The following is an 11218-nucleotide window of genomic DNA, read 5'->3' as shown; positions in this document are numbered from 1 at the left end:
TCCCCTGCCTGCTGCCCCCCATACCTGTACCCCCCCACTGCCCCCTGTACCCCCCCAGACCATCACCCCCTGACCATCCCCTCACCCGACCGTGACCCCACCCACACCCCGACCTCCCCTGCCAGCTGCCTGCTGTACCTGGACGGGGTCCCGACCCCCGACCATGAACCCCCCGCGCCACTGTCACCCTCACCCGACTGTGGCCCCGAAGCCCCCCCAACAGTGCCATTACCCCCGCCCCCTCCCCCCAGACTGGAACACCCCCTACCCCTCTCCTACCCTACCCAAACCCCTACCCTGCCCCTCCCCCTCCCTCTAACCCTTCCCCCCATCCCCACCTCTACCCCTTCCCCATCACCCCTCACCCCACCCCAACCCCTACCCTCCCCCACCCTCCACCCCCTCCCCCCACATCTACCCCTTCCCCCTCCCTCAGCCCTCACCCTACCCTCCCCCCCTCCACCCCAACCCCTCACCCCACCCCCACCCCTCCACTCCCCCCTCCACCCCCACCCCTCCACTCCCCCTACCCCACTACCCTCCCCCCACATCTACCCCTTCCCCCTCCCTCACCCCCCACCCCTAACCCCCCCTCCCCCCAGCTCTACCCCTTCCCCCTCCCCCCTCCACCACCCCAACCCCTCACCCTACCCCCACCCCCACCTCTACCCCCCCCCGTGCGGGAAGCCCCGCCTGCAGCCCCGGGCCGGTTTCCGTGCGTCACACGGCCGCTGACGTACGTGCGCTGTGACACAAGCCCCCGTTGGTGACGTCAGGCGCAGCGTGCGCGCTGCCGACATAAGGGCGCGGGCGCGGGCGCGGGCGGGGGCTGCAGTCGGCGGTGGTGCAGCGAGCGGCCGGAGCTGGAGCCCGCGGTGCCGTCCGCGTCCCTGCCGCCAGCACAGCGCATGTCCGCCTGCCACAACCTGCACTGCTTCGGTGGGAGGAGAGGGAGAGAGGGAGAGAGGGAGAGAGGGTGGGAGGGAGGGAGAGAGGGTGGGAGGGAGGGAGAGAGGGTGGGAGAGAGGGGGTGAGGGAGGGAGAGGGTGAGGGTGGGGAGGGAGGGAGAGGGTGAGGGTGGGGAGGGAGGGAGAGGGGGAGGGGGAGGGAGGGAGAGGGGGGGAGGGAGGGAGGGGTGAGGGAGGGAGGGGTGAGGGTGGAGGGAGGGAGAGGGTGAGGGTGGGGAGGGAGGGAGAGGGTGAGGGTGGGGAGGGAGGGAGGGGGTGGGTGGGTGGGTGAGGGAGGAGAGGGGGTGGGTGAGGGAGGGAGAGGGGGGTGGAGGGAGGGAGAGGGGGGGTGGGGGGTGGGGGAGAGGGGGTGAGGGGGGAGGGGGTGGGGAGGGAGGTGAGGGGGAGGGAGGGAGAGGGGGTGAGGGAGGGAGAGGGTGGGGGGGAGGGAGGGAGAGGGTGAGGGTGGGGAGGGGGAGGGGGGGGGGGGGGAGGGGGTGGGTGGGGAGGGAGGGAGGGGGTGGTGGGTGGGGGGGAGAGGGGGTGGGTGAGGGAGAGGGGGTGGGTGGGGGGGGGGGAGGGGGGTGTGGGGGGGGGGGAGGGGGGGGGGGTGGAGGGAGGGAGGGGGGGGGTGGGGGAGGGAGGGAGAGGGGGTGGGTGGGGGAGGGAGAGGGTGAGGGGGGTGGGGGGGTGAGGGACGGGTGGGAGGGGGGGGGGGGGGTGCGGGGTGGTGGTGGTGGGGGGGGGGGGGGGTGAATGATGAGGGGGGGGACTTGTTGTGGGAAGAGAATTACTCCACACTTGGACAGGGCTGGAAACCCTTGTCCAACCTTGGGTTCCATTCTTTGTTCCAGATCAAACAAATGAGTCTTCTCCAAGGATCAGTTTCTCTTCTAAATTTCTCCCCCTCTCCAGCATTTAGTTTTGGAAATCATTTAAAGGCATTTGTACAGAAATCTTTGGTTTGTAACTGAACATCTTCAATGTTTTAGATCCCTTTGCTGATGCACTTAAGGGTGATGATCTCCTCCCTTCTGGGACTGAGGACTACATACACATAAGGATTCAACAGAGGAACGGCCGGAAAACCCTCACCACTGTCCAGGGAATCGCTGATGAGTATGACAAAAAGAAACTTGTCAAACACTTCAAAAAGGTAAGAACTTTCATCCTAAAGGGAGAACAGTTACTATATCAGCTGAGCTTCAGAACACTGACAGAAACAATGTGCCAACCTATTAGTTTCACTACCATCAGCACTGGTTCCTGTTATAAACTGGCCCATGAATTATGTGGTAAAGTGCCAACCCTTTATGGATGTTAACATCGAATTAAGTCAGACTTCTGTGGTTGGAATTTTTCCATCATAAAGCAGTAGCCCAGTTAACGGTCAGTCTTGGTTGTGGAAGTTGGAGATGGTCAATGGGCATTGGAGTTCCACTGGCTTTAATTTATTGATGGTTTGAACATGCATGCAAGTGATGAGAAGTAGAAAAATTGGCTGTGGTTGGTGGTGTAGGTTTTTCTAGGGTGCAAAATCAAAATAGGCTGTGGAAATCTGAAATAATAACAGAAAATACTGGAAACAGTGGGTCAAGGCAGCATGTGTGGACAGAGAAACAGTTAATGTTTCAGGTCTGTGAGGGGTTGCGGATCTGAAATGTTAACTGTTTCTTTCCACACACTGCCTGACCTGAGTGTTTCCAGCATTTTCTCTTGATGTAGATGGTCTGGGCAGTTCAGCAGAAAACTTTTTTTAATCCCAAAAGATGAAGTAATGCATTTGTAAGGTGTAACAAGGTGAGGACACTTGCAATGTATGAGAGGTTATGAATAGCATTGAGGAAGAGGAACCTTGGAGTGTTTGTAGATCCTTAAAGATTTATTAGAAATCATAGATGTCCAATTCTTTGGTAGTTGTGTAGAATACAAGAGCAGGTAGGTTATGCTCAAACTGTGTACAGCACTGTTTTGTTTGTGTCCCACATTAAAGATTGCTCTAGAGGGTGAAAAGGATTTCCATGAAAATCAGAAGCTGCAGATGCTGAAAATCTGAAATAAAAACAATGCTGGAAACTGGCCAGTATTGGTGGAAAGAATTAACCAACAAAAGATCCTCTGAAATGTTCCTGTTTTTTCCAGAGTTGCTGCCAGACCTGAGTTTTTTAAACATTTTCTGTTTAGAAAACATTGCTAAATTAAAATTGCAGATGTGTGGCAAGACTGAAACTTGGGTGTTTTTGTTTAAAGCAAGAGGTTGAGTGTTTAAAATTAAGGGGACTAGATAGAATAAGAACTGGAGATGGTTGTGGGGAGGGAGGAGTTGATTAGAGAGCACGTGAGATATCCAGAGGACAAAGACTGTGTGCCTATAAGGGTGCTGGAGGCAGAATCCATCTCATTTTCTCCTGGCAGTGGAGAAGGCTGAGGTTGGTGTGGGACTGGGAAGGGGAGTTGAAGTGGCCTGCAATTGGGAGCTTGGGATAGCCATTGCAGAGATGCTCTGTAAACCAGTGCCTACTTTGCACTTGATCTCACCAATGTAGCAGAGGCCACATTGGGAGCACTGAATACCGTTCAACCACTAAATCCCCTTCCCTGTCTGCTTCCATGTGCTCTGCCCTAATGGTTGTCACTACAGCCTTCCTTATCAGATTCCAGCCCTCCATCCAGCCTCTGTCCTACTCAACCACTTCCTTTTTCCCTTGTCTGCTTCTAACTATCACCCACCTGCCTCCCTCCCAGCTCCACCCTTCCCACACCTGCCCATCATTGGGGGGGGGGGTTGGTGTGGTGTGTGGGGTGGGGGGATGGGGTGGGGGGATGGGGTGGGGGGTGGGGTGGGGGTGGGGTGCAGAATAGGTTACAGGGTCCCTTACTGGGGAAAGGGGAGTCTGAGTGCCATCAGCTGAATGGCCTCCATCCCAAGGGAAAATGGAAATAAACATACTTGGTCAAAGGTAATGTGACCATCTGCCCAATTTAACAATGAGAGGATATGTCTCAAGATTTGTTAATCACAAGTTATTCTTCCTGCAGCAATTTGCCTGCAATGGTACTGTGATTGAGCACCCTGAGTACGGTGAGGTAATCCAACTTCAAGGGGACCAGCGCAAGAACATCTGCAAGTTCCTAGTGGAGGTAACCGGTGTTCTGCATAACTTGGCATTTGCCTCTTCTTGCCCTTGTGGAATGTATTTGCTGATACTGTCAATGAGAAATAGCTGGTAGCTAATTTCTATTTGCACCAGTCTGTGATTGAATTTAAGCACACTTCTAGGTCTGGTGTGGCAAGGCAGTACTGTGGCATGGTTAGTGGACCTGCTGCCTCATGACTCAGTTCAATCTTGACTGGTGCTGTCTGTGTGGAGTTTGCATGTTCTCCCTGTGGCTGTGTAGGTTTTCTCCAGGTGCTGCAGTTTCCTGCCACATCCCAGGGACATGTGGGTCAGTGAGTTAATTGGCCACTAGTGTGTAGGTGAGTGGTAGATCTTTTTGGGTGGGGGTGATGAAGGAAGAATTGATGTGCAGAGTAACTGGTGGGATTGATGTAGGAATAGTGTGGATGGGTGGTCAGCATGGACAGTGGGCCAAGGGTCTGTTTCAATGCTGTATCTTTTTAGAACAACTTTCAATCTGGTTTGGCTGTTATTCTCTGGCAAGTACATGGCCTTGTCACTGCTAACCTACAGCCTTGAGCAGCCCCTCCTTTCTGAGGGGATTGGTCTAGCTGTAAACTGGCTCTATAGGTTGTTGCCACTTGCTACCCACAATGCTGACATCTGCTCTCTGTTCAGGCCAGAAAGTGACTGGCCACTTGAGTGGTTTAGGTTGAATTTCAGTAAGGTTGGGCATTGTCCACTGTACACTGAATTGGTCTGGGTTTTGGTTAGATCTACTCATCTGGGAAGATGCAAGTTCTTTTACTAAAGCTGTTGTTTTATTTGACTTGCAGGTTGGCATTGTTAAGGAAGAACAACTCAAGGTCCATGGGTTCTGATTAACACAATCCCTTTGTGTGCATGCCTTGCTGGATAATGACAGGCTCTGACTTGTGGACTGTACCTGTTGATCCAAGGAAGCCTGTATGGTGACACCTGACTTGCAGAATAAGCAGTTCAATCTTCTGGCTCTGCAGCAAGATCTTTAGGTCCATTCACTTCTGTCCCAGCTAACTTTTAACATGTTTTGTAACATTTGTACTCACTTTTAAAGGCACATGTTAGAACTTTTGTTGTACTTCCTTTTTGTATAATGTATAATAAAACCCACTTGAGAAACTTGTTCTGACACTTGGCCTCCTTGCCATGAATCCTAGGGAATATTGGGACAGGTACTGAAGAGCTGTGATGTGCAGGCTACAGATTAGTGGTTGGGGGTGTTCAGCAGCCAATTGGCAAGAATGTGAGCTGCTTGGCTTATTACATTTTTCTGAATAATAATTGATTCATGATTTTGTTGGTTAATGTGGATTTAATTGTCCTTAAATAACTTTCTTTAATCCACATTTAACCCAAACCACATGTGAATGTGAATGCAGAATATCCTTTTGCACTAGTGATGGGTTCAAAGTCCTGGATGGTACAAAATCACTATATTCATCGCAAGGATCTCTATTCCAAGATTTTTGGGTATGAAGCCTCAGGGGCTTTTCTGTCCTTGAATAACTATCATGTGACTTGGCCACTGTAATTACAATGTAATGGGCAGAAGGTGGCTGCAAATAATTGTGAAAATTAAATATCTGGGGATTCTGACAACAATCCCTTAAAGCACCACTTTAGATATTGTCTAGGGGCAAGTGTTACACCTCCTGTGGTTGTAGGGAAGAGGGCCTGGGGAGGGATGAGTGAACTAGGGAGTCATGGAGAGAGTGGTCTCTGCAGAGTGTGGGAGGGAATAATGGGGAGAAGGGAAGATGAGGCCAGTGGTGGATCCTGTTGGAGTGGGCAGAGATGGTGAAGGATGTGCTGGATATAGAGCTCAGAATCAGGGTTTATTATCATTAACGTATGTTGTGAAATTTGTTTTGCGGCAGCAGTATGGTGCAAGACATAAATGTTACTGTAAGTTTTAATAAATAGTGCAAAAGAGGAATAACAAAGTAGTGTTCGTGGACCGTTCAGAAATCTGATGGTGGACGGGAAGAAGCTGTTCCTGAAATGTTCAGGCTCCGTACCTCCTCCCCAATGGTAGTAACAACAAGAGGGCATATCCCGGATGGTGAGGATCCTCAGTGACAGATGCCACCTTCTTGAGGCACTGCCTCTTGAAGATGTCCTCCATGGCAGGGAGGGTTGTGCCTGTGATGGAGCTGGCTGAGCCTACAACCCTCTGCACCTTCTTTCAATCCTGGACATTGGAGCATCCATACCAGCCGGTGATGCAACCAGTCAGAATGCTCCCCACTGTGCATCTATAAAAATTTGCAAGTCTTTGGTGACATACCAAATTTCCTCAAACTCCTAATGAAGTAGAGCTGCTGGTGTGCCTTCTTCATGACTGCATCAATGTGTTGGGCCAAGATAGATCCTCTGAGATGTTGACACCCAGGAACTTGAAGCTACTCACCCTTTCCACCGCTGACCCCTCAATGAGGACTGGTGTGTGTTCTCCCAACTTCCCCTTCCTGACTTTCACAATCAATTCTGTGGTCTTGCTGACATTGAGTGCGAGGTTCTGCTGCTTGTTAGAGTCATAGAGTACTACAACACCGAAACAGGCCCTTCGGCCCATCTAGTCCATGTCGACCTGATCTTCTGCCTAGTCCCATCTATCTGCACCCAGACCATATCCCTCCAAACCCCTTCCCATCCATGTACCTATCCAAGTTTCTCTTAAATGTTACAATTGAATCCACATCTACCACTTCCGCTGGCAGCTCGTTCCACACTCGCACCACCATCTGAGTGAAGACGTTTCCCCTGAGATTCCCTAAATATTTCACCTTTCACCTTAAACCTATCACCTCTAGTTCTACTCACCCAACCTTAGGGGAGAAAGCCTGTTTGCATTCACCTATCCATACCCCTCATAATTTTGTATCCCTCTATAAGATCTCCCCTCATTCTCTTGTGCTCCAGGGAATAAAGTCCTACCCTATTCAATCTTTCCCTAGAACTCAGGTCCTCAAGTCCCAGAAACATCCTTGTAAATTTTCTCTGTACTCTTTCAAGCTTATTGATATCTTTCCTGTAGGTAGGTGACCAGAACTGCACACAATACTATAAATTTGGCCTCACCAACGTCTTGTACAACATAACAACTCAACTCCTGTATTCAATGCCCTGATTTATGAAGGCCAAAGTGCCAAAAGCTCTCTTTATGAGCTATTTCTACCTGTGACGCCACTTTCAAGGAAATATAGACCTGTATTCTGAGGTCCCTTTGTTCTACCACACACCTCAGAGCCCCACCATTCACTGTGTAAGTCTTACCCTGGTTTGTTCTCCCAAAGTGCATCACTTCACATTTGTCTGCATTAAATTCCATCTGCCATTTTACAGCCCATTTTCCTAGCTGATCAAGCTCACGCTGCAAGCTTTGATAGCCTTCCTCGCTGCCCACTACACCCCCAATCTTGGTGTCATCTGCAAATTTGTCGATCCAGTTCACCACATTATCATCCAAATCATTAATATAGATGATAATGTGGCACACCACTAGTCACAGGCCTCCAGTCAGAGAGACAACCATCTACTATCACATTCTGGCTTCTCCTGCTAAGCCAATGTTGAATCCAATTGACTACTTCATCCTGAATGCCAAGTGACTTAACCTTCTGGAGCAGCCTCCCATGCGGGACTTGGTCAAAGGCCTTGCTGAAGTCCATGTAGACAATGTCCACCGCCTTTCCCTCATCGACCTTCTTGGTAACCTCCTTGAAGAACTCTATAAGATTGGTCTGCATATTCCCAGCCATGCCTCGATTTTGTAGCTGATAGTGAGCAACTTTTACTTCCCTCAAACACTGTTCACTACAACCAGTTGATAAAACTATTACAGCTTCCCAAGTTCTAAATCTTTGTACAGTATCCAAATGCTGCTGGTAAATAACTATGGAGCAGTAGGTTGAAGATAGATGGGGTAATGGTGTGGATTGAAAACTCAGGGTGTGGAATTCAGTACATTAGTTATCTTCTAAGCTCTTACACTGTTTAGATCCGGAATTAAAAAAGATCTCGGTGTGGAGGTATACACTGGGGCTTGGTGCACTGAGGACATTAGCAAAGGTAACTCCTCCATGTGATGCATGTTAAAGTAGCTTCCACAAGATGTAGGTATGAAGCTTAATTATAAAAATGCTGGAGGGGAAATTTAAGCAATTGAACATCTGCAAGTATAACTATATAAATAGCAGGTTGGCTAGTTTTGGAACTGGTTATAAAATTGAGGTATGCCCTGACCGACAGGCTGGACCCTTCCTGAGTACTTAATTTTCTTTCTCCAACTTGATCAGTGTCTTTGCAGCTGAGCTCAATGTCAGAAATAGTATCTGATTACAAGCTGGAAACTGTGTGCTCTTTGACAGCTCCAAGTCGTATATACAACATACTACACTTGGACAGAAAAAGATACGTCAACTGCAAACTACTTGTCTGGGTTGTGAAAGTTGCTATATTAATTAAATCTTTCTTTTCATTGTATTCTGATTCTGAAGTTCACCAAATTTTGTCCCATGCTTTTAGATTGGCCTTATGCTAAGTTAGCTGACCTTACATTTGTGGATGTTGCAATAGCTGTCTTTTGCAGTATTTAATTGGCTGTAAAGTGCATAGACACTGTAAGGTTATGGAAAGTTGTCTTCACTGTAACACTTCACCCAATTCACAAATTAATTCCTGTGGTTTGGTAACCTTAATTACTCAATGATCAAAAACAATATAAAACATACTGGAAATACTCTGCTTGTCACTCAGCAGCTATAGAGAGAAACAGGCTGGTGCTACACGTTAATGACACATGCAATTTAACATGCAGGGAAACGGGCCAGTAGTTTAAACAAAGGGGATGAAAGTGTAAAGTGCAGAGGGTGGTAATGGGCCCAGGAAATGAGGCTGATCTGGAGATGTAAATGGGAGAAATCAGAATCATTGTCTGAAATTGCAAAAGGAACATTGGATGCTGCAAATGGTGATTGGCTTAAGCTGTAAATGCAGAATCAGAAGCAAAAGAAGGGCAAGGCAAGGTAGTGTAGCAGTTACCGTAACGCTTTACAGCACCAGCGACCCGGGTTCAATTCCGGCCACTGCCTGTAAGGAGTTTGTACATTCTCCCCGTGTCTGCGTGGGTTTCCTCCGCGTGCTCTGGTTTCCTCCCACATTCCAAAGACGTACGGGTTAGGAAGTTGTGGCCATGCTATGTTGGCGTCGGAAGCGTGGCGACACTTGCGGGCTACCCCCAGAACACTATGCAAAAAAATGTATTTCGCTGTGTGTTTCAATGCACATGAGACTGATAAAGATCTGATCTTATCTTAAAGTTGCTGCTCGTTGTTTCAATGGAAAACAGTGGTGTTAAAGCACAGAAGGAGACTAATTCAGCCATCAGATCTATCTATCATTTCAATCCTGGGAGAAAGATACCGGCTGTCTGCCCTGTGCCTCTCATAATCTTATAAACCTCTGTCAGGTCTCCCCTCAGCCTCCACCGCTCCAGAGAAAACAACTCAAGGTTGTCCAACCTCTCCTTATAGCTCATGCCTGCTAATCCATGCAGCATCCTGGTGAACTTCTGCACCCTCTCCAAAGCCTCCACATCCTTCCTATAATGGGGTGACCAGAACTGAATGCAATACTCCAGATGTGGCCAAACTAGAGCTTTATAAAGATGCACATAACTTCCTGACTCTCGAAATCAATGCCTTGACTATTAAGGCAAGCATGTCATACGCATTCTTCACCACCCTATCAACCTATGTAGCCGCTTTCAGGGAGCTATGAAATTGGACCCAAAGATCCCTCTGCTCATCCACACTGTTAAGGGTCTTACCATTAACAGTGTGCTGTCTCTTTACATTGGATCTCCCAAGGTGCAACACTTCACATCTGGCCGGGTTGAACTCCCTCTGCCATTTCTCCGCCCATATCTGCAACTGATCCATATCCCACTGTATCCTTTGCCCATCTTCTGCGCTGTCCACAGCACCACCAATCTTTGTATCATCTACAAATTTACTAACCCACCCATCTACATTTTCATCCAGGTCATTTATATACATCACAAACAGCAGAAACAGCATATCCCTGCGGAACACCACTAGTCACAGACCTCCAGCCAGAATAAGTCTCATCGACCACTACCCTCTGTCTTCTATGGCAAGCCAATTCTGAATCCAAATGGCCAATTCACCATGGATCCCATGCATCTCAATCTTCTGAAGAGCGTCCCATGAGGGACCTTGTCAAACACCTTACTAAGATCCATGTAGACAACATCCACAGCTCTTCATCAATCACCCTCATCGCCTCCTCGAAAACTCAATCAAGTTAGCAAGGCACGACTTGCCCCACACAAAGCCATGCTGACTGTCCCTAACTAGGCTATGGCTCATAAATCCTATCCCTAGGAATCCTCTCCAGTAACTTCCCCACCACTGACGTGAGACTCACCAGTTTATAGTTTCCAGGATTATTCCTGTTTCCCTTCTTGAATAATGGAAGAACATTTGCTACTCGCCAGTCCTCTGGGAACTCACCTGCGGCTAGAGAGGACACAAAGATCTTGGTCAAGGCCCCAGCAATCTCATCTTTCTGCTCTCTCATTATCCTCTCAACCTTCACTTCTCCAAGTAGCTCAATACCAACTTCTTCAGTCGTCTTACCTCAGCTGTACGATATCTCTGTCCAGTCCCTTGTCACTTGTTAACCTTAACTTCCATCCTAGCCCTACAATGTTTTTCAGACTGTTCCTCAGGGGGTCAGTACCAGGACCACATTTTTTAATATAAATTTTATGCTGAAAATTCCAAATATCAATGTTAGTAAATTCTGTCAGGAAAGCTAGTGTTTGATTTGGGGCAGAGTCAGTCATGCCTGCAATCCCACAACTCTACCTCCAGAGGGAAAATAACTAGGAAGTGATTGAAGGATTTTAATTAGAGCACAGAATGAGGTCATTCAGTGCTCCATGCACCACACAAACCTCCCCTCTTTTATTCCAGTTTCACCCTGAATAGACATCTATAAAATCATGAGAGGCATAGATAAGGTCAATAGCCACAGTCTTTTCCCCAGGGTAGCAGAGTCCAAAACTCGAGGGCATAGGTTTAA

At 48.7% G+C, this 11218-nt stretch overlaps 1 protein-coding gene across 1 annotated transcript; it reads left to right on the top strand.

The window, feature by feature from the left end:
• Positions 1-773: 773 nt before the first annotated feature.
• Positions 774-5227, top strand: LOC127582978 (eukaryotic translation initiation factor 1b-like). The gene is made up of 4 exons (XM_052038647.1): positions 774-939; positions 1940-2103; positions 3987-4088; positions 4903-5227. The coding sequence occupies exons 1-4, from the start codon at positions 909-911 to the stop codon at positions 4945-4947; spliced, it is 342 nt and encodes a 113-aa protein (XP_051894607.1). The 5' UTR covers positions 774-908; the 3' UTR covers positions 4948-5227.
• Positions 5228-11218: the final 5991 nt, after the last annotated feature.

The sequence above is a fragment of the Pristis pectinata genome, chromosome 25 (genome assembly GCF_009764475.1).
Source record: "Pristis pectinata isolate sPriPec2 chromosome 25, sPriPec2.1.pri, whole genome shotgun sequence".
NCBI lineage: Eukaryota > Metazoa > Chordata > Chondrichthyes > Rhinopristiformes > Pristidae > Pristis > Pristis pectinata.
Note: the sequence above shows the minus strand (reverse complement) of the source record. Positions and strands in the feature narration are given on the sequence as shown.

What these genes read in the sequence shown, in the direction of transcription:
- LOC127582978 (XM_052038647.1), top strand. Translation starts at nt 909, where the DNA reads ATGTCCGCCTGCCACAACCTGCACTGCTTCG. An exon ending in TTGTCAAACACTTCAAAAAG is followed by an intron (nt 2,104 to 3,986) that starts GTAAGAACTTTC and finishes TTCTTCCTGCAG; the next exon opens with CAATTTGCCTGCAATGGTAC. An exon ending in TCTGCAAGTTCCTAGTGGAG is followed by an intron (nt 4,089 to 4,902) that starts GTAACCGGTGTT and finishes TTTGACTTGCAG; the next exon opens with GTTGGCATTGTTAAGGAAGA.